Source organism: Rhamphochromis longiceps, linkage group LG11, assembly GCF_057381845.1.
Source record: "Rhamphochromis longiceps isolate RC_006_pf linkage group LG11, R_longiceps_female_GT1.1, whole genome shotgun sequence".
NCBI lineage: Eukaryota > Metazoa > Chordata > Actinopteri > Cichliformes > Cichlidae > Rhamphochromis > Rhamphochromis longiceps.
In genome coordinates this window covers 2,749,543-2,777,500 of record NC_140567.1, presented here as the reverse complement: position 1 = coordinate 2,777,500, position 27,958 = coordinate 2,749,543, and the positions used below count along the sequence as shown (strand labels likewise).

The following is a 27,958-nucleotide window of genomic DNA, read 5'->3' as shown; positions in this document are numbered from 1 at the left end:
CCAAGTCCAGAGAGGAATGTAAAGCCTGCCATACTGCAGTCTGTGGTCAGTGTGAGTGTGGATGCCTGAGTGTGCGTGAGCTTTGTGTATACCAAAAGCCATTATCACAGAGTCTGCTGGGGGCACTGTGGCCAAACGCAGCGAGCTAGTGAAAGAAGTGAAGTGCTGCCATTTCATCCTCCACTCATGCTGTGAAAATATTGGTTCAGGTGGAACCTGAAGGATGGAAATCCAGTGGGGTGAAAGTTAGAACAGACCAAATCCAGAGAACAGAGAATTTCCTGGAGCCACAGAATTATTCAGTCAACTGAGCTGAAGTGCAGCAACATTTAAAGTGGTGGGTGGCCTCGCTAGCTTGGAAGCGATGGCCTGTACTCCTGCTGCAGCTCTTTTGTAATAGTTACAATCAGTTACATTTTTTTAGTACTAATATACTAAGTGACCACTGACGTAAATGCAGAAGAAACAGAGGAAAGGCCCCTGTTTTTGTCATCTTTGATTAAAAAGAAAAGCAGAGTCACACTGTGAAGCTACAGGCTGAAACTGTTCGTTGCTATGTGGATCCTTCAGTCCGCCCAAAACTTTATTCTTAAAACTGTCTCACCTGTTAACACGTTTTCTTTTATACTACTCCCAGAATACCACCCTCCAGTTTCTGTCTGCTGCTAGCAATGCGCCGTTTCAAACAGTGACATGTGGAGCCGAACTCAGCATGACCACATCGCTTTGCCATATTAACAACATTGCAGGCAAATTATGCTTGCCGTTGTTATTCTGGCTGATGCCGATGACCACCAAAAGTGATGTCATGACTGCTGGCACATAGTGTTGCATACATTAGTGTTGCCTCAGTCTGTAGTTGTGTAACCTGGCTCCTTCCTTGTGCTGGGTTTAGCAGGCCTCTCACTAAGTCTGCGGCAAGAGGAATAAATCTGTGACTGCTTTGTGTCCCGTCTCTTCTGTAGTGTTGTGAAGAGGTGACGTAGCTAGCTTTATAGTAACCTCTAACAGATTCAAGGAGTCTAAACTGATATGTAAGCCCACATTAGCCATTTGGTAACATCGATATTGGCATTTATGATGGCTGATAAATAATTAAGAGTCAGGAGAAACACCATTCAACCATGTTGTGTTGATGCTGGAGGGTTTGTCCACCAGAGGGCGCTTTGACGCTCCCTGCTGACAGCACGTGTGTCCCAGCGCTCGCAGACTCGGCCTTAGCGTAAATGAGGAATCCACAACTTGTTGTGAGATTAAAAAACCAACGCCGCACATCAGCAACTCTGTAACTGGAGTTATTAAGGTGGTTCTGTTTGAAGTTACTTTGACGATTTAAACTCCAGGTGAAATCACAAACACACGAACACGAAGGGTTAGAAAATGTGGCCGTGCTGGATCCCACATCCATCTGATTTTAGACGGTGTAAGAAGGGCGCACCTCGTTGCTCAGAGCCGCTGACAGGACCAAACAGCGCTAACTTAACCCTCGGATGGTCATAGTCAAAAAAGGGACCCAAAAGGGTCCCTTTTTTGACTATGACCATCCGAGGGTTAATCTCACTGGACAGTGGAGCTCAGGTGGATGCTGACAGATGAGGGAAGACTAATTAACAGACGGATGGATGTTTGGGAGTGCCATCATCTCTATGGTTGTGGCTTACATATTGTATTCAACAGATTGTGGAAGAAGCTGAAGCCTTCAAAACCTTTTCATTGTGCTGTTACTGAATCACACACCAACACAGTGACACGTACCTTAGCCAAACAGAAGCACGCTTGCATGCGAACTTTGTAGAAACACTGTTCCTGCTCGAGGATGTCAGTCAGAGCCAGCCTGGAGGCAGGAGTTGGGAATTTTTCAAGTGCTGAGATGGCCTCCTCCTAACAGAGAGATCATTGTTCAATCAGACTTTACACACAAGAAAAAGATGAACATTTACTAAAAACTTGCAGTAGTACGAACAGTAACTTTAACTATGCTAACGTTGCAGTTTTTGTAGCTGCATAACTAAGCAGAACACATGGCAAAAAACACATTTAATTAAACCATAAAACCGACATTTAAATGAAAGATTGTCCAAACACTTCAAGTTCCTAAAAGACACCTGCAACCCGCATCCCGGCTGTGGCCTCAAAAAAGATTTCTCCACAGGGACGGTTGTGATTTATGCCAGAGTTGGATTCACAGGCAGAGAAGTCAGGAACAAAACCATCATTACAGACTAGAGGACGCGTGACAGCAAGCAAGGATCAGAGGCCTCATTCTTTACCACAAAGCAACATGCAAATGACTTTCTGCATGAAACAAAAACCAGAAAGCTGAGCTCTGTTGCATGGAGAGAAGATTAATTACTGAGCAAACAGCACGCCAACCGTCAGGACTGGACGGTGCCTTGATGCTACAGGAACTGGAGAACTTGAAAAATATCAGGAATCTGATTGTTGTTTTTCATTTCATCTGTACACTCACAGTGAAAGCAGTGTGGCTGTAAATAACAGCAGAGCAGTGAAGACTCTCTCCGACACACGGACACGAGTGCAAGCAAACGTTGTGACAAATAAACACTTTCTTTAAATCTGATGCATCCTGGTCCCATTGACACCGTTTAATATGTTTAAGTCTTGTCTGACGTTACATATACAGAATTACTCACAGTCTCTTCCTTAGACTGATGGATACAGTCTGAATGCTTAAACACTGGGCACTCGCTACCTGTTAGACACAGTGATACAATAATGTTCCGATGCACTGGTGTCATAGTGGAAGTGGAAAAAGCTGCACATGTGCATCACTGTGCAGCAGAATGAAGACACAGAACATTAGTGAGCTGTGATTTAAGCAAATAAAGGGATTCCTTTATCAAATCATTGTGGAAATGACAACTCATTAGAACTACAGGCTCATCTAACACACAGGGGACTGCTCTTTAAGGCCGGTGTGGAGCCCTGCATGCTTACTGTTAGCCCACCTGTGCAACAACATCCCTCTCATAGCGCAGCTGATACTGCCACATGAAGTCAGCCTGCTCAAACTCCACCTTCCTCAGGATGGACATGTCCGGGTCGATTCGGATCCACAGGAGGGGAGAGTCAGCACTGCAGAGGAATGAACAGGCACGGACACCGTGCACCGTATATGTTAGACAGATGTAAGCATTAACTTGGCAAGACAATACTCTAAGGCTGCGTTCACACTGCAGGCGAAAGCGCATCAAATCCGACTTTTTTGACCCTCTGCGACCATCTATCTGATCATGGTGACAGCGTGAACGGCACAAATCTGATATTTTCAAATCTGATCTGGGTCACTTTCATATGTGGTGCTGAATGCGATACATATCTGATGTTTCAGAAAGCGACTGCTGTTTGATGGTCAGGTCGCATTGAATCCGTCTTTTACGTCACCGACACAAGACAGACGCCAAATATCAGCGCCGGAGAAGACGACGTGAACGCTTCCTGGCCATCCAGTGAAACTGTTGGGAAGACAACGTTGGAGAAACGTGAACATTTTCTTTGTCCTGTATAATCTGCAGATTCTGACAGAAACTATCCTTTGAAGCAGCGCTCCTCTAAAACAGCAATAAGGATCATTATTAGGTTATTTACATCATTATGTAAATAACAGAGTAACTTAAAGCAAAAATTGGGAAACGTAAAGTCCGAAGTCTTTACATTAAGGGCCATCAGTCACACATACTGTTGTTCTGGGTCTAAACAGAGCGCGTTGTGTGTGACGTCTTCTTTTGCGCATGCGCCGCTTTGAGCGTTCACACTAGAGCGCGTTTGCTGTCGCATTTTATTTGTAGTGTGAACGAGCAGACAAAAACATCGGATTTGATCAAAAAATCTGAATTGAGCATCAAGACCTGCAGAGTGAACGCAGCCTTAGTCACATAGCAGCAATGCATCACAGCAGTAATGTCTTACTCCATTGCAGATAAATCCATGTCAACTTCCTCTCCATTCATCAGAGGGATCTTCTTTTTCTTGTTTCTGCAAACAGAAATCACATCAGTGACACCAAACACTCCCAGCCTGATATGACAGACGCTCTCGCTGAGGAGAGAAACAAAGAATCAGAACAAAGACTGGAAACATTCGTATATATTAGGAGGAAACAGTGAAGCCACAACCTTCTTCTAAGTAACATCAAATGGTGCATCTGAAAAGTATCCACACGCTTCACTTGTTCCACCTTAATTTGACCTCAAAAGTCTACAAAGTGAATAAAGTTTGTTTAAATTCTTGCAAATGTATTAAAAATAAAACAACAAAAATTGAACACATATAAGATTTTACAGCCTTTCCAGTGACACTCAAAACTGAGATCAGGTGCGTCCTGTTTCTACTGATCAAGAGCTTCTACAACCTGACTGGAGCCCAACTGTGGTAAATTCAGCTGAGCATGGTTTGGAAAGGCACACAGCACAAAGCAAGCCATGAAATCCACAGAAGGCACAGAAACATTTCTGCAGCATTGAATATTTAACTATCCAATCAGACATATGTGGCAGAGCGGCCAAACAGACGGCACTCCTTAGTAAAGTCCCGAAGGACTCTCAGACCGCGAGAAACAAAATTCTCTGGTCTGATGAAACAAAGATTAAATTCTTCAGCCTGAATGTCGAGCGTCATGTCGAGCAAAACCAGGCTTTGCTCATCACGATCCTACAGTGGTGCCAGCATCACGTTGTGGCGATGCTTCTTGGCAGCAGGAACTGGGAAACTAGTCAGGGTCGAGGTAAAGATGAATGCAGTGATGTACGGAGACATCATTAACCTTCAGAGAGCTCTGCTTCTCAGACTGGGGTGAAGGTTCATCTTATGACCCCAGTCCTCGAGGGCCGGTGTCCTGCAGGTTTTAGATGTGTCCTTGATCCAACACAGCTGATTCAAAGGGCTGAATGACCTCCTCAACATGTGTTGAAGTTCTCCAGAGGCCTGGGAATGAACTCATCATTTGATTCAGGTGTGTTGACCCAGGTATCTAAAACCTGCAGGACACCGGCCCTCGAGGCCTGGAGTTGCCCACCCCTGTTCTAACAGGACAATTACCCTAAACACTGAGTCAAGATGACCAAGGAGGGGCACCCAACCAGAGTCCAGACTTGAAATAGATTACACATTTCTCAAAAGATTTGAAAATGGCTGTACACCATCAAACCTGATGGAGGGTTTGCAAAGAAAATAGGAGAAACATGTGCCAAGCTTGTAGCATCAAGCACTGGCAATACTTTCTGGATGCACTGTAGCACATCTCAGTGTTAGCAATGCATGATTTTCAGGCGCTATAACAGCAATAATGTAAGTGCCCATTGTAATACACAAGCCCGGCAGAGGAGAGTGACGCAGCGTCCGGTACCTTCTGCTCTTTGAGTGGCAGGGAATGTCGTGTTTCAGGCTGTTCTCTTCTATCTGCAGCATGTGGTTGAAGGAGCCGTCCAGCTCTTGTACGGTCACCTTGATTGGACCCTGCAAGGAAACAGAGCAAAGAACGTAGCAAAAAAAGTCCGACAATTTAAGCCTGCTTGGGTCCTGACAGAGTGACAAGGCACAGGGCTGTAAGACTCACCACATATTTCTGAGTTCCAGATGATGTGTAGTCCTGACGGATCTCCAGCTCCAGCACGTTCCTCTTTCTGTTGAAGGCAAAACTGCCGAAGAATTTCACCACACTGCTCTGATCTCTGCATATGAACGGTTAAGACTAAAACCCTCCAAGGAGGTGTCAGACCCAGTGGATAAAGACTCAATATTTGAATGTTTTTATTTGACTGTAATCAGTTTCACATGATGCTGCTATACGCCTTTCATATTTGGTTATTTTCTTTCTTATTTACTGTTTCCAACACTGCAACCTCCACCATCCCTGCCTCCATCTGCAAACACAGATCTGATTGCGATAAAGGATACACCCACTGTTTGATGAGGGGGCCTATGTCTTTGCCAGAGACGTTGGAGATGGATTTGAGGAAGGCATGAGTGGACAGAAGCATCTGGCTCCACATGTGACTCTGGTACTTCTGAGACGAGGCTGTACTGGCCAGACTCAGGAGCTTGTTGAAAACCTAAACAATAACAAAAGGTTAATGAGCTAAAAGAGAGAACATGTTTGAATATGAAGCCCAACTGAAAATACTGGCACACACACAAAAGGACCCAGCTGACCTGCAACATGAACTCCATGCTGATCCTGTTTTCTATCAGCCTCATCACCAGGTGTGCCTTACACTGGAACATCTTGTAATACTCCCAAGACAGTGTGTGGGGGTGTTTAATGGAGAAGTGAAGGTGGGGAGTTGGACTAAGAAGAGAAGAAAGTTCAAAATCCAACAAATGATCTGGGATTTATACTCGGAGGATTATGACTAAACACGACACTGCTTACACTTCTTAGAATCTAATATCTTACTTGTCTTTCTCTTTCCCTCCACTGAAGGTGGGGTGCAACAAGACTCCTCCCATTTTCAGCTCATACTCCACAATCTTGTCCAGCTCCTGTGGGCAAAAACAAAAGGTATGTTTTCTGTATCAGAAAGAGATGATAATGAGATTTATTATCAACACCAACATTATTCGATCTGAGCATGTTTGACGTTCCATCAGGTTCCACCAAAGTTTAAAAATGTAATCAAACTTTCTAGATATAGTAAGGCACATTTCTACAGTTTTGTATCTGTACAGCACCACAGTTAAATCAAACACTCAGTATGTGACTGAAGCTTTAACTGTATTATCTGATGAGGAAGCAGCTTTTACAGGGGAAGATTTATGAAGCGCTCACCTCTTTGATCCAGTGCCGATACTCATTGACTCCAAAGGTCTTCTTCAGGTAGAGACCGTAGATGTACCCTGAGATTCCTTTCAGCACCCACTCGTCAGCCCTACAGAACACAGAACATCTCAGCTCTAAGCTCACAAAACATCCCAACTTTCTTCCAACGTTACTGTGAATGAATCATAGTGAAATTCCAGCATTTAGATACAGCAACGATATTAGTGACAATTCAATTCAGTTTTATCACTGCAGCTGCAGCCACCTCAAAGCGCTTTGTATTGTAAGACACAGACCTTACAGTAATACAGAGAAAATCCCAGCAATCATACGACCCCCTGTGAGCAAGTACTTGGCAAAGTGGGAAGGAAAAACTCCCTTTAACCAGGCTGGGAGAGGGGCGGCCATCTGCCGTGACCTGTGGGGGTGAGGGCTCTTCTTCCATCCTTCCTCCCTCACTGATATGCGCTCTTTCATCATGCCCAAGCATGATAAATCATTTAAGACCACACTTGTTGCTTCTTCACATTTTAATAGTAACTTTTACAATCAGGGCACTTCAAGGATGGAACCTGGCCCCACACACTGCTCTCATTAATTTATCAGCTTGGATTTATTAGCTTGTTAAAAAAGAAAGAGAGACACAATACACTTATTCAGCCTCGGCGGTTTCCCTGCTTGACACTGAGCTAAGTCCAGCCTGGCACACACGGCACAGATGACTTCATCGCTGTATGTCCTGGAGTCAACAGTACACTGTGTGTTTTCTTAAGTATTTTCTTTTTAAGTTGGGTCATGCTCAGGGCGATAATCAAGTCCTAAGTTTGGATTACCTTCCTTTCATCCTCATAGCTGTAAGACACCTTTCTTCAAGAGGAGTCCCAAAAACAGCACAACAGACAGTTTCATTTCTCAGGAAGTCTAAGGAGGATCATCCGGTGCACACACGGAGCAGCGACACATCAGAAAAGGTCGTGTTTTTCCAAAATGCATAACCAGTTTAACCAATACCTTTCATGTGCCTTGTATGTCTGATGGGCTGCTTAGCTTAGCCTGTTCTCAATTACAGCCCTCAGTTAACCCCCTGCTCTGATTAATTGCTAGCAGGCCGCCATGCTTTGTTAAAATCAAAGAGATCGGACTTTTTGTGAGGTTTTTCCTTACACAACAGCAGCCAGCTAGCCCAACAACATAAGCAGATCAAGGCCCCACATCTGATGTGTGTTTGGAGGTCAGTGAGGAGAAGGCAAAGTATGGACGGTGAATGGAAGATGGCCTGTAGGGTAAAGGAGGGACACACAGGGGTAGACACAGCACAAGGTGCACCTGAGACTGTTGAGGCCTTTCTGACGGGCCTCTTAACATAATCAAGCCCCTCAGAATCCCTCAGTCTCTCACGGACACTGACCGCACTGGCAGAGCTGCCGAGCGGCGCAGCGATCCATCATGCTGGAGGATACAGTTGTTCAGGCCAGGACCGGCCCAACTTCTGACTCTTGGTACTGACAGAACAGCCTTGTTCTGCTGTAAATCTCTCATCAGCAGGCAGCCTTACGAGAAGAGGTCTGAGGACTAACTGTTACCACACGTTTCTAAAAGCCCAGAGAGCCGAGGGAAGCACTGCTGAGATCTGTTCATAGCGGTTTGTGTGAGAGCGCTTCCAAACAACACTGACGCTTCTTTTCCATTACACAACTCTCTGGCCTTTGAGCCCAATCGCAGCCTGTTTGTAGCTGAACTTGTAGTGCATCTTCTCAGTGCCTTTTCTTACAGCGTCCAAAAGCAAGCTCCACATATTCAGGATACCTTTTCATTACCTGGATCTGCTTATTCTAGCATCACCAGTCAGGCCAAGTAAAGGTTTTCCACATCAATATTTTCCAAGTTAGCTTTTGGGAAACCAAAACTATGTTCAGATAAAAGAGGAGGTGTTTAAAGCCATTGACCAATACTAACCGTAAGGAAAACGTCGGCAGCTAGTCTTGGTTTGTTGTTCGCAGATTATCTCGGTACATAAACATTTACACAAATATACAACTGCTCGAATTGTAGACGTTCTCAATAACTATAGATCTTTTTACTGCTAGCCTACAGATTGACTGTTTTCTGGAGAACTCATTGGTCAGCATATATGAACATTACACCTTCTAAATACAAGAACGCCACATTAAATGGGGCGGTCGTGGTTTTAGAGTTGGCAGTTCGTCTTGTAATCAGAAGATTGCCAGTTCGAGACCCGTTGCCTACTGGTGGTGGTCAGAGGGCCCGGTGGCGCCAGTGTCCGGCAGCCTCGCCTCTGTCAGTGCGCCCCAGGGCAGCTGAGGCTACAATGTAGCTGCCGTCACCAGTGTGTGAATGTGTGTGTGACTGAATGTAGTGTAAACCCATATGGAAAAGATATATATAAATCTTATAAAGTTTTTATCTGTCTTGTATGAAACTTGTATGAAAAGCATACAAGAGTGGAAACACGTATAAGATCCCTTGAAAAATTATATAATGAAACTTGTATGTTTTGTATACTTACTAAAAAAATATATGAAAGTAATGAGAAAGTGGCCACTTTCATGAGTAAATCATATATGTTTTTACTATTTCTTTTCCATATGGGAAGCGCTTTGGGGTCCATAGGGACTGAGTAAAGCGATATACAAATGCAGGCCATTCACCACTTACATGTTCCAAATCCTGCACAGGCCTCTGTTTCACAGGAAAAAGGGGTTTAATATGATGTCACCTGAACATTTACGTGCACACACTACGTTGTTTCTTTGTTGTGGACACTGCTTGCTGGACGATGGGAACAATAAGAGTCGGTCACATTAAAGTGGGCCGTAGTTGTGAGGAGGTTAGAAATGACTGTGTTGTGCAGAGCAAACTACACGTATAACTATAAACAACAACCCAAAGGGAACAGACTCAATGGTGTTACACAAGCTATGCATTTTATAGAAACATCTCACGCTGCTGAAGGTTCTTATCTATATCAGATATTAGGCTGACGGATGTTTTTGGAGACTAATTTCTTGGTCGACAATATGAGGGGAGAAATTTGACTGACTAGTCTAACACTAACACACGCAATTATCAAGAAACATTTGAGTACTGTTTAATTGTGTAAACAAAGGTATCTGAACCATTAATCATATTAATCATCGTACTTGCTGTCTAAATCTGTGACACCTTCCACGAAGAAAGAAAAAAAAAGCACTTAAACTGATGTAAAACATGATGTGAAAACATGTTGCTACAAACGATGGTTACGTGTTAGTAAAAAGAAACAAATGTATCAATTAAGACGGAAAAGTGTGGTGCATTGTGACAGAGTCAACATTGTCTTACAGATCATGACAAGCCCAGCCCTCCCTGTGCCCAGCCACCTCCTCCAGCTCATCTGAAGTTCTCCCAGGACAATCAGGTCTCACCAGCGTGTCCTGGGTCTACCCTGTAACCTCCTCCCCGCAGCACATGCCCAGAGCAACTCACACAGGAGGGATCCACCTTAACTGGCTCCTTTGATGTGGAGAAGCAGGAGCTCTACTACCGAACGACAGGACTCCTCATCCTCTTTCTAAGTCTTAGACTTTGGAGACTAGAACTTGTGTCTCAGATTTTGGCTTTACTTCACCATCCCATGTTAACACTCACCAGGACATCCTGGAAATAAAACAGCCGAAGAACTGCTGAGCCAACGCCTGAGCCAGACAGCGGCGAGTCTGGGGAGTCTGGTCAATGATCATAGCGCTGTGGAGCAAGTTGGTACTGAAACAGAGGCAGCAGTTGAATGAGAGGAATAACGCCTTCAACAGCAATCTATTTGTGTTTTACATTTGCTGATTTCTTCTATCATCCTGCCAAAAAGGACCAGTGAACTCTGATATCACGACCTACCTGAAGATGCTCATAGAAGCATAGGAGGATACTTGAACGTACGCCTCATCCACAAACACAGTTTTGAAACAGGAGTAAGGATAGCGGCACGTCAGGATTTCCTCGTAGAACTCAAAAATCTCGTGCAGGTACGACATTGAGTGTTTGAGAAGAGGGAGCAGCTGCGGCAGGCAGAAATGTGTCACCTGACAGGAAACAAAGACGTGCGCGCTTCAGTGGTATTTCAAAGATTATGTGACGAGAGCCGATGTATTCTTCTTTATTTACACCGTTTACCTTCAAAAGACACTTAAGTAAGTGGCCATCAAAAAACACTACAGGACAAAGCTCCATTTAAACCACTTTAAAGGCATTTTAGGATAAAAATGATATAAAAAGCTGGACTAATCTCATCTGTCTGGATTATTCGACGACTGCATTCTGCATCTGTCGTTGCAGAACTTATTCCAAGCCAGGTGATCTAAAAGCTGTACAGCTGAGGGTAAAGTTTACACAAACACTTCATGGACATGACTTTTAACCACAGCCCAGTACATTTTTTACTGGTTTGGGGTCAGTGAGTCCAATTAAAGTGGTAGCCTGATTTATCTGTTCCAGAGCAGTTTGTGTATTTGTGGTAAGGATCCTTTCCTGCAACTATGAACATGTTTGATGTCAGTTTGTATAAATACCTGCAGGAGGAAATAACTGCAACATTTATTTAAACTCCACGCAGAAAGAACAGAGAACGAGGACCCACCTCGTGCATGTAGGGGTCCACAAGGATTTCAAAGGGGCCCACAGCCAGGGAGATGTTGGGAGCTGCTGTTGGGATGGGAAGGACGTAATGGAAAGTCTTCTTTCTCATGTCATGAGTGTAAATGGTCTCCACCAGATCCCCACATGATACAGCCACCATAGATGCATCCACAGTGAACTCCAGCTTCCATGTGCACAGCTCTGAGTAAGAGTCCACGCAAGGGAACCAGAATCTGTGACAGGAGAAGATTTTCATTTTTCCATCACAACTTCCAAAGCTGGAACATCCAAAACAAAAAGTCACTTCTACATATTGTATCTGTCAATATGGAGCCAAGGAATGCGGTTTTTATTTATTCATCTACTACGGACGAGAAGATTGTTTGTTTGCAGACCTTGTGGAGTTCTGGTACCCAAAGGAGAACACATGGGCTCCTCTCTCCGCCATGCTCCCCTCCACATCAGGAACAACAAAGTGGAGGCCGCCTTTGGGCTGGTCCAGAGAAAACTCTATGTATACCTTCAACACTTTCAGATCTGGATACAAAAAACAAAACATAAAAACATCCATTTTTATTTATGTTCATTCAACAAAAGGCAAAAACCTTATTTTAGTGAACTGGATACAATCAACAGACAAGTAACCAGGTGATGGCTTTTCAAAATAAAATGTCATTTGAAAAAAATTAAAAGAGATGGTAAAGATTATGCTGGCCTTAAACGGGCAAATCATTTATTTTTCTGCTTATTATTTGTTGAAAACAATAACTTTAGCCATACGTGTCAACACGTCTCTAAGCTAGCCACAAACCTTTAGTGTTGCCCCTCAGAGATGTCATCATGAATTGGTATTTCTTTTTATAGTTACACTGACGCTAAGACAAATTTCAGAAGAAGTAGGAGCAAATGTTAACTTTTCTGTTAAATTCAACCTGGTGAGCTCACTCTGAGCCACAACACAGGAGACCCAGTTTGACCTCCAAACGTTTTAACACTTCTCCTCTCCGTTCTTGAGCGTTTCTGTCTCTGAATGACACGGAGAAACTCACGTTCACATCCATATTCAGGCAGCCTTCAGTTGTTTGTATGGTCTATTTTTTTGGTACAACATGCTAATATTAGGTTGGACCCTCTTTGTGCAGTGAACTCATCATGACTGGAGTTCGACGGTGTGTAAACCTGCTGGAAGCAGCCATCAGAAGATGGCTACACTAACCATAAGCAGTTGGTCAGCACCAACACTCAGGTAGTGTGTTTATACCAAACTTTGACCCTACATAATGTCACAGAGGGAATGCGATCTTTATTGTATTGTGCAGCCCCAGCTGACAGGAGTGCAGCCTCTTGGTCTTCTGCAGCTATAGTGCATCTATGTTAAACTTTGATAGGGTGTGTTTGCAGGTGCCCTCCTGCTGTAATGAGTAATTATCTGAGCAGCTGTCGTCTTCCTGTTCAAAGCAGTCTGTGCGTTCTCCTCTGACGTCGTCTGAAAAGCTCAGACCGAGCGCCCACGCTATGTTCAAAGTCACTGAAAGCACCGTTCCTCCACCATTCTCTTGCTTGATTTCAGCAGGTTGTCTTGATCATGTCTACATGCCCACGTGCAGTTGGGTTGAGTTGCCGCCATCTGATTGGCATTTTTGGAACAGCCGAACAGCTGCTCGAGTCTTTACAGTGTATATAGCCATTACAGCCCCTCAGCTCACCTGACATGCATCTGCTAGTTGGTCCAGGTATAAAACGAAAAACTGTGTGGGCACTATTTAGCTTAAATGATCAGAGCGGCTGTAACAGTGAGCCGGGGAGCAGCTGAAGTGTTGAACTATCGAACCTGAAACTTAACGTCTGCCTCTTTAACCAGGCTTTGGGAGACAATGCTGCAGTTCTATTCAGCTGTTACAGTGTTTCTTTATTTTACTGCATTTCATACAGTTTTACTTTGCATGCTTTTAGTTTACCAACAGGTTTGGAGTTTATTGTGTTTTTTTAATTTAATTTTAATTCTTCTTTCAGTTTACTTGCACATTTTATTGCACTTTATCTCAATTAGATAAATATGTTTATTTTATTCGAATGTTTGCTGTGCTTTTAGTTTCAGTTGTGTTTTGTTTACATTTGTTCTTATTATCGGCTTCATCGATATCAAAGTAAAAGCACTAATCTGCATGAAAGGTGCTACACAAAACACTTGACAGACGACTCCATTACCATCCCCTTGTTTCCAGAGCTCAGAGGGTACTTTGATGACCAGCTCGCCGTGCCCTGCGTCCGGGTCCACGGCACTCACTGCGGCAGTGTAGGCGCTGGAGAAATAGTTGAGGTTCCTCCTGTGTGGACACGCAGTAAGCATTCATTGCTGTTCTTTAAGTATGCAGTTGATGATAATCACAGCCACCCACTCCGATGGACACAAATCTTAATGTGACAAGATAAGTAAATGACATAAATAAATCTGTGTTCTCAAATCTATTATTTTTGCATGTGTGTTGTTGCTGCCTGTGTTTAACCGAGTCATTTCTGTAACTGTGACACACTTGCTGCTGCCTATCAATGGGATCTTCCTGGTTAAATAAAGGTTAATCAATAAAATCTTATTTATATAACTTCTTCTCATTCTTGTAGTCACAACCAAATATTTTCCAAACAGTTCAAATGATCAGACAGCTCTGCTAGTTTAAGCTAATTCAGTAAATTAAACACACGACCAATCACAGCAGTTCATCGTTCCACTAAGTTTATTTGGCTCCAAATGCAACCACGAGCAATAAAGGGCCCCGACATGCCAGCCTTCCCTCGCTGAGCTTCTTTTCTAATTCAAAGGGGGTTTTTCCTCCCTACTGTTGCCAACTGCTAGTTCATGCGGCCTGTCCAACTGTTGGGACTCCCTCTCTAGTCTTATAAATGAGCCTAAATTTCTTTTGACTATTTTCCACAGTGTAGAAAAACCTCAACGTTATGAATAACAGGGATTTATGATGCAAAGATCAGAGTGTAAATAACGCCAAATATGCAACATTAGAATTTCTTAAAGCTGCTTAATTCTGCTTCAATAACAGCTTTGCACTCTTTACTCTTGAAACTGCTCCAGCAGTCTTGAAGCAGCTGCCACACATGTTGGCTGCAGTCCCTAACCATCTCACTTGAGTTTATGTCTGTAGCTTTTGGAGACCAGGTCATGTAATGCGGCACTCCATCACTCTGTTTCTTGGTCAAACAGTGCTTACAGCAGGGTTTTTCCAGGCTCACAGATGGTTTTTGGGGTAAACAGGGGTGCACAGTAAAGACAATGAGTCTGTGTTACCTTCTTTGAGTCACCATTTGATAAAAATGAGTCCATATTATGCGGGAGAAATGAAACCTCGATTAACAAAACAGATTTTTAAAAATCATTTCATTACACTAGTGCGGACTTTCCTTTGGCTCTGGCTAAAACCGCCGATGCTCCCATCAGCCCTTCACGGTTTCTCACAAACACGACAGCTGAATCCAAACACAACCTGGTTTTTCCCTCTCTATTTTTGATCCAAGCAGCTCTCTTCTTCTTATCAGCCTCCCTCACTTAGTGTGTCTTTGCAGCAGTTCCAGCATGAAGCCCTGTTTCCCTCCCTGACTGATGGTCTCTACCTGACTGAGGACTCATGCTTCACCGGGAAATTTACACCGTACCTATGCCGTAACTGCAAACCCCTCCGAAACCCTACAGTGTAACATTTGAGGTAATCTGACGTTCACCTCTCTAGAAATGTTATTATACGTGGGGTTGACACCGCCCACAACCATTGTGATTGGCCTGTTCAGCACCATCGATTCCTCCTGGGTATTTCCAACAAGTTTTTCACTGCAGCTTTGAATTTATAAGTATAAAGAATAGTAATGATAGCAAGGACTCACAGATGTGAGAGATTTCTGAAACTATGGGAATTAATGCGACGGAACTTACAAAGAAGTGAAAAAAGGAGCAAATATGTTTACACCCAAGGACCCTGCCCACAACAAAGAGCCCAGGAGGACCCAGGAGAGAAAAAGTTCCAGCATTTTGTTTGTTACTTGCAGTAACGACAGGCTGTTCCTGCACTAGTTAAACAGCTGTTTGCAGAACACCTGCACCGCCTCCGTACAACACAAAAGACTGCTTCAATATTAAGACAGTCAATTTAACTATTAAACTTCTGATAACTGTTGACTGAAGGACAAACTTCCTTCATCTGGTTAAGATAGCTTCCAGTATAATTCCACATGTGTTATAACCATAGAATCTAAATTAAAAAAGAAAATCAGTGACACTTTCAGATGTACTTTTGTAGACTAACACATATTCTGAGGTCCAAAATAACTAGAATGTGGATCTACTCACTGCTTGGACTCATGGTGGCACACTTCCAGAGTGGGGTCATTGTAGAGGAACGGGGCTTCGAGATCGTTTACTCGGACCCTGTAGATGCGACACTGTTTACTGTTTAGCTTGATCCTGTTCAGGTTGACCACGGTGGGGAAGATGGTGAGCTCAACATAGCCCTGAAGTATACAGAGGCAAGGAAGACATCAGCAAAATATAACAACATGTATTTGAAGCATGAAAAAATGAACTTGTAAACAGAATGTGAAGAAAAAACACCTTCACCACGACAGTGATGGTAAAAGAACCCTAATAACTAAACCTCAATGAAATGAGATGAAGCAGAGGGGGAGGAGGAGTGGGCCAAAGCTCCTCTCAAGCAATGTGAGGCTGATAAAGTCACACAGAAAGCCATTATTTCCACTTACTGCTGCTAAGGTGGGTTTACAAGCTATTGAACCACGAAGTGTACTTAGTTTTTGCACACCCTGCTTCTGTATTTTGATTTATGACACAGGTAATACATCATGTGTTGTCGTTCCTCTGAATCTGTAATAACATCATTTTAAACTTCATATTGCTCAGATGATTTCTGTTATTATGTCCTGACAGATCAAACCTTAGAAATAACAGAGGATGGGCACCAGTTTAGTTTATCTACGCTGTCTCTATCTATGCCAGCTCCAAGTCTGTGCAGAATTCATGTTACTGTGATTCTTATCCAGTTACAGAGGCTTCTTTTTCAAACAAAATATTAAATTAGGTAGAAGTCGTCTTAGAAACAAAAGACTATGATGCGTGTAAAACAGTCACATTTCTGGGAAAATGCTACCACCGTGTGGTAAAGATCTTCATTAAACATTATTTAGCACTTCTTTTTTAATAAAAGCGATTCTTGCTAAAATTACTTTTAAGATTGACACGTAATTTTGCTTAATGCTGAGAAATAATAATGATGAATATTAACACGAGACTGCAGGCGTATATTACAGTAAGTAACACTCTTTTAAGCAGTAATGCACCCTTCATAAATGCCGGTAATGTGTGATTAGAGGAACCAAAACAAGAGAGCGCTGCCGTCTCGGCAGATCGCTAACTGAGTATCTGCTGTCCAACGGTGAGCAGATGAGCCATTATGTGTGCAAGTGCTGTACTTACGATGACAGACTTCCTCTGGAAGTTGATGTTGTTGATGCACACCACCTGGTGGGTCGTAAAAGCAGTGACACAACGAAACAGTTAACGTTTCATTTATGAATGTAGCTACCTAAACCCTCTCTGTCGTAGCCAGGTACAAAGTGTAGCTAAAGCTAAAGCGCTATTTACTTCGGTCTTGACTTTCCCCACGTTAAGCTAGGGTTAACTTTGCTTCTGTTACTATAGAACATGACAACAACCAGCAAGAAAGTGATTCTGCTCAGATACTTATAATTTAAAGGGCCGCGGGCTCTCGAAGCCTTTGTCCTTCTTCCTGTTCATCGCTGCTTCTCGCTGTGCTTTGCTGAACTTTTAAGGTGCCATAACTCCGCTCGGTGATGCTTCCCTTGCCTCAGCCGCACTGAGCTGCTCTTCAGGCTCACAATTCAAAGCCCCCTGCATTCACCAGACTCGTACACGTTTACAGGGTGCTCGTCAGTTCTCCCAAAGCACTATATGTTAGCAGTCGGAATGTTTAAACTATCACTGTGTCAGGCTGTCGATGAGTCTTTGGTTTGTATCGCCCGGAGCCCGCTGTGCACTGTTTTCCATGCAAACCACGCCGACGCATCCACGAATATACATCAGCCACGAGCAGCAATAAGTTGTTCTGTTTCCTTATTAAAAAATAAGTAGTTTACTCCACAAATGCTCCACTCCATGCGCATCAAAGCATCCAAATATCCCCTTCTCTGCTCGGCAGCTCATAGTATTGTGACGCCCGCTCCAGCGTGTTCGGCCATTTTGTTAGTAACCTTTGACCTCCCGCGTAAAAATGATAATTATATTTTTTCCCAGAGCGGTCGATTGAAAAAAAAATAAAACATTTGTATTAAAATGAATGTGTGTGCGTTAATAATGTAAATACCGTAAAGTCTAATTTAATTAAACAATACAAATTTCACGTCACGTGAGGGGCGGAGACTGCGTGTCTGCGAAGAAGTGCACGAGATCCGCACAGCTCATTGGTTTATCCCTGTGACGTTCTCTGTCTTTTGCGGGACCAACAATGTTTTTTACAGGCACACATCATTTGTAGGGCATCTTATTGCGAGTCCTGATTGTTCTCTCGTTTTAGTTTTAGTAATATTTTTAAATGGTTGTACAAAATGTAAAAAAAAAAACGGCAGGTGCATTGGCTGCATTTTTAGATGAATAGTTGTATATGTTTCCAAATGTGTGCATACGTTTTCAAAATGTACAAATTATATTTGCATTTTAAGTTATATAAATAATTTATTCAACATGTCTGTAGCTGTGTTCAAGGTTCAAGGTTCAAGGCTCTTTATTTGTCACATGCATAGTTATACAAGTATAACACACAGTGAAATGTAGCCTGACACGCTCCTCGACATGTGCAAAAATTAGGGGGGGGTGTAGAGGAAGAACATTATATATATATATATATATATGTACATATAGTATATACACTGGGTGAATGTGCAGTAGTAGCAGCAAGCAGGTGAATTCTGTACATTAATACATTACATTAATATGAATACATTAATACATTAATATGAATAGACATCTGACAGCTATGTCCCAAAACGTCGGCTGCATCCTTCGGAGGACCCGGCCTTCGCGGTCTACATGGGCCGGCTCGGCTCGGCCTCAGCTATCACCTTCACTGTGACGGCCTACCATCGCTCGCTGCGCTCCTTCCTGCCTGCCAAAGAAAACCAGAACATAACCTCATCAGTCATCTACTTCATCTGGAACCTGGTACTCATCTCTTCTCGTCTCACTGCCCTTGCTCTTTTGGCCTTCGTGCTGACCTGCTTCATCTTCCCCCACTTCATCTGCACTTGGCTGGTTTTATTCTCCTTCGCATGGCGATCCAAGACGAACTTCATGGAAAGTCCTTGTGGAGAATGGCTTCATCGAGCCACATCTTCCTTTGGTATTTCGACTGGTTTAATGTTGCTGAGGGGAAGACGCGGTACAGGACTGTGTTCTAGCACAGGTTTATACTGACTGATCTTTGCATCCTCTGTGCTGTGTGGTGCTGGAAGATGAGCACACATCCTCCTGATTTTGTGATAGAGCCCATATCAGCTTTAATTATAGCTGCCTGTGTTGTTGCAGTTTACGTCCTATGTCTAATACTTAAATGTATTTATTATAGAGTCTTTCATCCAAATATGAGCTGAAAGGGGCCAACACAGAGCAGCGACCTGAAGATGAGGTGGGATTTTGTATGTTTGTCCCTGCACCAAAGATTGCAGACCACCCTCCATCCTCCCCATCAGCACGCTGCAATAAAAGAATGAGAAAGCTGGCTGAGAACATCTACTGCTGACGTGCACTTGACATCCACAGGACGACTAGAAAGAGACCGAGTCATGCAGAATGTTTTCATCTAGATTGCGTGGCTGTGTTTTGTAGCACTCTGACCTTTGTCTGATTTAGCCACAGATATAATGTCTCAAAGCATTACTCATCTTAATGTGGAGATGAAACTGAATATGCACTTTCTGCTGTGCATTAAATCATTTCTAGATATCAGTCATTAAATTAAATGAGAGGCTTTAATTATTAAATCTGTATTAAATAGTTGTTGTTTACATGTGAAGAGATCCTTTTTCAAAGGCTATTTCACTGGATCATCTTTTCTAAAGAATCTAACAGGTTAAATGAGGATAAAATGATTGTCAGCAGTGACTGAGTCTGCCATCCCACCTACCAGAAACTAGGTTTATATGACTGTCCATGAGGTCAGTCTCACTGTGATTAGCACTGGATTAGCTTACTGCTACTAAACACTGAGCGTGTCAACAAAAGAGACATTTATAGCAATGTTTCCTCTTCACACAGTTAGCTGGTAGATGGCAGGCATCTGACTGTGGGGTAAACTGCTGTATATGTGTCACAGTACTGGATGTGCGACCCAGTGTTTTGTCTATTTTAGGGGTTTTTTGTTGATAACTATTTTTCTCCATGTTTCTGTTTTAATTTGAAAGAGTCTGATGCAATCTTGTTCGTTGGTGTTAGTTTGACTTTCCCTGTGACGTCATGTTTCATTTCAGTCAGCTGTTTTCCTCATGTGTTTTCACTTCCCCTGAACACATCCAGTGTGTTCATAGTTGATTATAGTTTTTCACAGTCTGTCTTAGTTGTACCTAGTTTTTCATGGTTTCATGTTACTGCTACCATCAGCCAAAATAAAGGCTTTTTCTTTTACCTGCATCTCCTCTCTCTGCATCTGCTTCTGCGTCCTGTTCACGACCCATCAACATGTGGCCATGCAATAAAGACCTTCCTTACCCATGTCAGTAAAGGGGCTCTGTAGCTTCATGATTAGTTTGCGGTTTTTCTTCCTTCACTTTGATTTGTGTTTGTGGACATATAATGTGTGTAACAGGGCGTGGTTGGTGGCACGGTTGCGAAGGGAGGCTGACACAGCGGAGCTCCATCAGTTCAGTTGTGTTGTTGTTGTGTGTGTGCAGCTGGGGCTGAGGGCTGGAAGAGACAAAAACTGAGTAAAAAGTGTAGTAAAGTGCGATCTGTGTGGTCGGGTCCGTCATTCATTGTCACTATGTGCAATGTACACTTTCCATTAATCTCACAGTGGAAAATTCCTGGAAATCAAAGTCAAATGTTTATCAGTAGAAGAATCAGACTCCTGTTAAACATTATATTTGTACTAAATGTGTGTGTAAATATGGTGTCTGTAGATTTGTGACGGTGTTTCTGTTGTAGTTTATTCCTGTATGAATATTAAAAACTTGACTGAAAGTATTAAAAATGTATTTGCATTGCTTTACAGAAAAAGGGAAAAATGGTAGGACTGTGGGGGAAAGCGTGATCACCTCAGTTAAACAACTGGTGTAATTCTATTAGGTTCATCTTTAAGGAACTCTGCATGTCTCCAAATAGCTTTGAATGTCTTTGAAATGAGAAGAATACAAATAGAAAAAGACAAAAAGTGGACACATGCAGACAAAGTAAAGAGATGAATATTCAGTAAGCTATAAAGATCCAAAGCTCTCTCAGTTTTTCTCAAATGTGTGTGAGGACTGCTTGTTTGTGTTCTTGGATGCACTTAGTAAATCCAACAGCTCAGCTATTGTTGTTTGTTGTTTGTAAAAGTTGCAGGAAGAACAAACTTCTTAAACAGGAAATGAAACAAAGCACAAATTCAAAGTTTTTTTTTTCATTTTATTTTTGTTTTTTAACTCAAAATGTCCTGTTGTAACTGGACTTTTTGAGTTAAGAAACAGAACAAATCCCAACAACACTTCCCTCATGGTGCTTTATATTGTAAAGTCAGACCCTACAATAATGCACAAAGACTCCAACCCCCTAGAGCAGGCACTTTGGCGACAGTGGGAAGGAAAAACTCACTTATAAAGAGAGAAACCTCCGGCAGACCCAGGCTCTGGGATGGGGTGGCCATCTGCCTCGGCCAGTTGGTGATGAGGGAAGGAAGTTGGGAAAAAAAGAGTAGTTATTTTTAACCACTCTGGTTTCAAAATTACATTTAGAAAGCCCAATTGAAATGAATATTTGAAGCCAATTTAAGAGTTTTCTCACATAATCACATGCACGTGTTGGTTAGACTTTAGCGTGCACATGAGAAAGCCCTAAAGATGATGTTTTGGCTCCTCAATTTTGCATGTTTTTTGAAGCTGCTGACGATTGCTTCATCCATTACTGGGTTTCTTGACCACATTAAGAGTACTGGAGAATCCCACCTGTCATGGAGTTCATTGTATATTGTCAGGGCGAGTTCTCCAATGTTCTCCAAGGACATTTTGTACTTTTTTGACAAGATTTTGTTCCAGATCTTCTGGAAAAGCCTCTCTGCAATGAACTCGGATGCTACTGGATTCATTGTCATCGTCTCATTTCCTTCGCTGATGGCGTGCATTACCAGATCTTTGGTCACATTTTTTACAACTTCCTTGTACTCTTGCCTGTCTTTAGAGACACCGAGTACTCTTGCTGGTAATGCCAACAGGTGTTTGGTGAAGATTGAGACGGTAATATTGTCAAGCTGTTCCCTCAGATTAAAGATCAAAAGGTTTTCTTTGCAGTTGTGTGTTTTGCAAAGATCTTTGAGAATGGCCTTGCCCACTTTGAAAATGCTGTTGTGGGATAAATTCAAGTGTTTCTCCTCAACTTCAGGCCAGATTTTCTCAATCAGACGACGGCTGATGCAGTTAGGAGTGAGGCGCTCTGTGAAGATCTTGTATTTGGAGGAGACTTTTTCTTTGGCCAGTAAAACCACCAACTGAACAACCCAGTTGACGCGCACCTTTTTCTGCAGCTTCAGTGTCTTTTCCAAAGCTGATACTTTAGCCTGGTTGGTCTCATCTTTGAATACAAACTGCACTTCTTCTAACACTTGTTTTTCCTGTCCAGTTTGTTTCTTTGCGTCCTCTACCATTGTCTTCTCCTCTGACAGGACTTTCTTATTTTCTTCCTCCTCGACCTCCAGGTCGCCCAGTGTACTCTTTGGCAGAGTGCACACTAATTCTGGTTTTGCTTGTTGGTCACTCGTGTTTGACATTTAAGCTACGATGTTACAATGAGTCAGACATTCAAATGTGACTGAGGGTAGCAGAACAAAATCTCATCCAGTGAATCGCTCGTGACTATAAGAAACGCGCTGGTCCAGTGTGGGTTTCACCTGCAATTTATAGACCTGAGTTGACTGTGACGTCACGGCCTGGTTCTTTTGCCTTTCATCTTTGAATCAGGCCCCGCCCACAACAACGTTCCCTATTGGCTCATTGAAAATAGGTAACGCCCATAAAGAACGGGCTGTCGGAGTTTCTGACGTCATGGCCCGATTCTCTCTCCTTTAATGTTTGAAACAGGCCCGAAAATACGGTGGCCCTGAGAGGCCAAACGGACTGCAACTTCAGAAAACACTTGCAAAAAGAAAAATGCTGCAAAAAGAAAAATGCTGCAGAAAGAAAAACGCTGCAAAAGCACACACAGCACAACGGAAATGTTTCTGGGGAGACAATAACCAGACGGACCAGTTGCATGAACCAAAACATGTATGTATGGCTGTATCCCAATTCAGGCACTGTTTCCCAATTCAGGGTCTGCAGCCTTAAAGGTCCTCAAGGGCCGCACTCAAAGACCGCTGAGGCCGGAAGTGTGAGGCTTGTAGGCTTGTGAGATGGGACGGTCTGCCCAGGTTGCCTAGCAACCATGATACTAACAGCTGGAAACGTTTCATACAGCTTTGTTTGACAGAAATGAAGGAGAACATATTTTGTACATTTGTTTCTACATGAGCTCTGTGTGATTAGCTGAGTATCTGAGGCTGAGACCACAGGACTGTAAACATGATTGTTGGGCTTCATTTCTGTGCTGAACAGTCATTTAAGATTAGCTAGTAAATGACAATTAGCTGATGTTGTTCATGAGACTAAAGTCATCTCACTGTGGTAATGTAAATATAATATGGCCAATATTATATTAATCATTATTAGTTATTACAGCAGTGAACTTGAACTCTGTGCCAAACACTGAGCTTCAGTAAAGATTCAAGTTGCAGTTATTTATATTTCCTGTCACCTTAAATCTTCACTTAAACACAAGTATCTGTGACAGTGTATATATATAGATGTATTATATATATAAGAGACAAATATTGTTGTTTTAATATGTTGGCATTACTAAATTTGGCTCAATGCTTACATATATGTGTAAAAAGCAAATGTAGGAGCTGTGATAACTGTGTCTGATAGAATGAAGAGTCGACTGATATATGAAATATTCCTTTATTGGGTGAGAAAATCAGACCATGTCATAACTGCTTTAAGTCACACAGAATAGACATCAGAGCCTTAAACAGGCTGACGTCTGCTAAATGGGTCAAACTGGCAGAAAGTCTACAAACACATAACATCCTTATAGAATATGATGTAACACTATAGATCAACTTAGCTCAGAATATATAAAGCATATAAACAGTTACAGCAATATGATGCAACAAACACAGCAGCTACTGATCCAAAATCCTCAAAGCTTCATAGAACTGAAACCAACATTTATTTTAGCTCCATTCTGCTGCTGATACAGACTTTAGGTTTCTGAACATTAAACTTGTTGCTGCCTTTCATAGTGTGTAACTTGAAGGCCCTGAGTACTCTGAGTACTTTCTCCCACACTGGAAACACTGGGATGATCACATTATTTGAACATTACCTAATAAGACTGATTCAGCACAGACAGTTAAACTTTCCTAGCAGTCCTTCACAAACAGGGAACAGTCTGTCTATTCTCTCCATCTGTCAGCTGCTGCTGGCTCTTCCTCCTCCTCTTCCTCACACACTGTTGAGTTCGGTGGATCATCAGGGATGCAAAGCCTCACAGATGATGTGCAGCAGTGGGTCCCTCACTCTGTCCTCACTCTGGACACTTGCAGTCGTCACACATGGAAATCAAATGTGCGATAAGCTGCAGGATTCAAACACAAGTGTAACTTATAAACACATGTTCATACTTTTATTCCACAATCAGAGAGAAAGAAACAGAGAGAGAGTGCAGGACAGACAGACAGGTGACAGTCTCAGGTGTACACACTGCTACAAACAGGAGGATTTAGTGTTTGTGTTATTACGAGTGTAAACAAGAAGAGTTCCCAGATGGTGCAGTGGACACATGTGTGACTGCTGTGATTAAAGCATCTTTCTTTCAGCTTAACGAGTGAACCGTCAGCTCGTTCAAACACACGTTAAAGTCCGTTTGGCTCGACACCACCGAACAGAGGCAGCAATATAACATAGCTAACATTAACAGTGCAGTGAATCCTGCTTGTGCCGTCATATTCAGGACTGCAAACCGAGCAGCATCACTGACTTTCAGCCTGTTGTGTTTGTGGATATATGACTGACTTTAATTATCCATAAATCATCAGATTCTCTGTAAGATTAAAGTCAACTATCTAACGGCGTATAAAGTAAAGGCTTTAAAACAAAGTAAATGCTGAAAGTACAAACACCGCTAATGTCACATAACTTTGCCGGCATGTGGCCAACAGCAATGTTTTAATTAGTGATGTGACGTTCTGTATCGAGGCTTCGAAGCTTGTGTCGAGTAATGGAGGGGGCGTTTCCGCGATGCGCGTATCGAGGCTTGCTTCATTTATGGGAGGAGCTGAAAATGATGACGTCCGAAGCCTCGCTGCCCGGCTGTACCACGTGACTGGTTCATGAAGTGGTTCGAACTTTGCCGCGAGCTATGACAGATATAAACCCCTCAGACTTCAATCAAAATGTGGGTGTTTGATGGAGAGTTGTTAGTGAGAGTTTGGAGACAGTTTGGAGGTTTATGAGAGTGAGGAGAGAAAGTCAGGAGAGAATGGAGCCAGCTAAGAAGAGGAGGATGTCCTCCCCTGTGTGGGAACATTTTGATCTTATTCCTCCCAACAAGGTATGTAAATTTCTACAGAAGATGTATTGTCATGATACTGATGGTGCAATAAAACTTATGTTAAGCTGTCTTGACTTTTGTACAAGGTGAAGTGTTTGCTATGTGCCAGGGAGCTGGGATATAACAACAACACCTCATCCGTGCTTAGGCACTACAGAGCTTTGCATGAGAATAAGGGGGACACCGATTGTGGAGCAAGACCAGGTGAGCCATCAAATGCCATGATAATATAGCATGCAGTAATGTTACTAAATGATATAACAATATTATACAGCTGTAATAAGTGACATGTGTGATATTTATATTTGTGCTTTGTCTTTATTGTCTTTCCTCAGGAGAACAATCTCCAATAGATGAAGACCTGGTTAGCAACAATGCTAGTGCTAGCGGCGCTAACAGCTGCAGACAGGAAGATACTGCCAGCACCGGAAACGTGCTCGTCATCTCCGAGCATGAAGTAAGGAGAGCTTTCAGGAGAGTGAACACCAGGAAAGCAGCAGGACCAGACGGCATCCCAGGTCGTATCCTCAGAGACTGCGCATACCAGCTAGCTCCTGTGTTCACTGAGATATTCAACATCTCTTTATCTCAGTCGGTGATCCCCACATGCTTCAAAGAGTCCATCATTGTTCCTGTCCCGAAGAAACCCCACCCTGCTTCTCTCAATGACTATCGCCCTGTAGCCCTCACCTCAGTAGTGATGAAGTGCTTTGAACGCCTGGTCAGAGACTTCATCATTTCTTCACTACCAGACACACTGGACCCACTACAGTTCGCTTACCGTCCAAATCGTTCCACAGACGATGCCATCTCTCATCTCCTCCACACATCACTCACTCACTTGGACACTAGAAGGGGGAATTATGTTAAAATGCTCTTCATAGACTACAGCTCTGCATTTAACACCATAATTCCCTCCACACTCACCACCAAGCTGGAGCATCTGGGACTCAGCTCATCTATGTGTTAGTGGATCTCCAACTTCCTAACTGGCAGACCACAGGCAGTAAGGATGGGCGGACATGTCTCAGCCTCCACCACTCTCAGCACTGGAGCCCCCCAGGGGTGTGTTCTGAGCCCCCTGCTGTACTCTTTGTACACATATGACTGTGTGGCCACTACCAGCTCCACCACCATCATCAAGTTTGCTGACGACACCGTCGTGGTGGGCCTGATCTCTGATAACAACGAGACGGCCTACCTGAAGGAGATTAGGAATCTGGAGAACTGGTGCCAGAGGAACAACCTCCTTCTAAACGTCAGTAAGACAAAGGAGCTGATAGTGGACTTCAGCACTAAGCAGGAGAGGAACTACCAGACCCCCGTCATCAACGAGTGCCCAGTGGAGAGAGTGGACAGCTTCAAATACCTCGGAGTTCACATCACGCAGGACCTGTCATGGTCCTGTCACATCAACACCGTGGTGAAAAAGGCCCGACAGCGTCTCTACCACCTCAGACGCTTGAGAGACTTCCAACTGCCCTCCAAGGTGCTCAGGAACTTTTACTCGTGCACCATAGAGAGCATCCTGGCGGGAAACATCTTAACCTGGTTCGGGAACAGCACCATGCAGGACAGACGAGCTCTACAGAGGGTTGTGCGGTCAGCTGAGCGCACCATCCGCTCCGAGCTCCCTGACCTGCACTCAATCTACAGCAGGCGGTGCTGGACCAAGGCCAGGAAGATCGTGAAGGACCTCAGCCATCCCAACAACAGACTGTTCTCTCTGCTGAGGTCAGGAAAGCGATTCCGCTCCCTGAAGACCAACACAGAGAGACTGAGGAGGAGCTTCTTCCCGCAGGCGATACAATCACACCACCACACAGTACTGACCCACACATATGGTTCTTACACACACACTGGACTTTCTGGACTTTGGTTTTGCACAACACTGGTCACTATATTCTTCATTTCCGGTTAATACTTGTACAGCTGCTGTTATTGTGTATATATTTATTTATATTTAGATTCCTTCATACATTCTTATATAGTTCTATATTGTGTATTTTGTTGTACAGTTATTTTATTTTCAACTTTAATTTATATATTTTATCTTATTCTTTCCCAGTTAAATTTACCCTTCATTCTAATTTGTGTTGTACAGTTATTTCATTTTTAACTTTAATTTTTTATATTTTATTCCTTCCTAGTTAAATTTACCCTTTTTAATTTTTCATATTTATTTCCTATCTTATTCATAGCCTTTTCCTTTTTTGTTTTTTCTTTAGGTCACGAGCAGTTGTCTAAGCATTTCACTGCATATCGTACTGTGTATGACTGTGTACGTGACAAATAAAATTTGAATTTGAATTTGGAGATTGAGGACTCCCAGCCATTTAGCATTGTGGAGAACAAAGGATTCAAAAGATTTGTTAAATCATTAAATCCTAGCTATGTTCTCCCCACTAAAAGGTCATAAAAGCAGTGAAAATTTAGTTTTTACAGAATAAAATGTGAACAGGCAGGACTGTAGCTGTCCACACCCCACCCACACCTCACCTCACAGTAAATGATCATTTCCATTTTAAGCATGTCCAAATAATCATTTTCCATACTGCCAGTATAAATATACACAGTATACTGCATCACTACAATATACATGTTTTACACACTCCTTTTGATGT

At 42.9% G+C, this 27,958-nt stretch overlaps 1 protein-coding gene and 1 pseudogene across 1 annotated transcript in view; one reads left to right on the top strand and one right to left on the bottom strand.

Annotated features, from left to right (window-relative positions):
- taf2 (TAF2 RNA polymerase II, TATA box binding protein (TBP)-associated factor) overlaps positions 1-17,697 on the bottom strand; it is a 35,393-nt gene extending 17,696 nt beyond the window's left edge. The window contains exons 1-17 of the mRNA XM_085422034.1: positions 17,173-17,697; positions 16,902-16,956; positions 15,762-15,922; positions 13,616-13,734; positions 11,803-11,944; positions 11,409-11,640; positions 10,670-10,854; positions 10,427-10,540; positions 6,788-6,887; positions 6,416-6,501; positions 6,172-6,307; positions 5,917-6,071; positions 5,576-5,690; positions 5,366-5,475; positions 3,931-3,996; positions 2,970-3,096; positions 1,756-1,881 (exon numbers count right to left, since the gene is read on the bottom strand). Coding sequence (XP_085278160.1) covers positions 1,756-1,881; positions 2,970-3,096; positions 3,931-3,996; positions 5,366-5,475; positions 5,576-5,690; positions 5,917-6,071; positions 6,172-6,307; positions 6,416-6,501; positions 6,788-6,887; positions 10,427-10,540; positions 10,670-10,854; positions 11,409-11,640; positions 11,803-11,944; positions 13,616-13,734; positions 15,762-15,922; positions 16,902-16,956; positions 17,173-17,222 — 2,079 coding nt within the window. The 5' untranslated portion in view covers positions 17,223-17,697. The remainder of the gene's footprint in view (positions 1-1,755; positions 1,882-2,969; positions 3,097-3,930; positions 3,997-5,365; positions 5,476-5,575; positions 5,691-5,916; positions 6,072-6,171; positions 6,308-6,415; positions 6,502-6,787; positions 6,888-10,426; positions 10,541-10,669; positions 10,855-11,408; positions 11,641-11,802; positions 11,945-13,615; positions 13,735-15,761; positions 15,923-16,901; positions 16,957-17,172) is intronic.
- Positions 17,698-18,530: 833 nt separating this feature from the next.
- LOC146658411 (XK-related protein 8 pseudogene) lies at positions 18,531-19,239 on the top strand (annotated as a pseudogene).
- Positions 19,240-27,958: the final 8,719 nt, after the last annotated feature.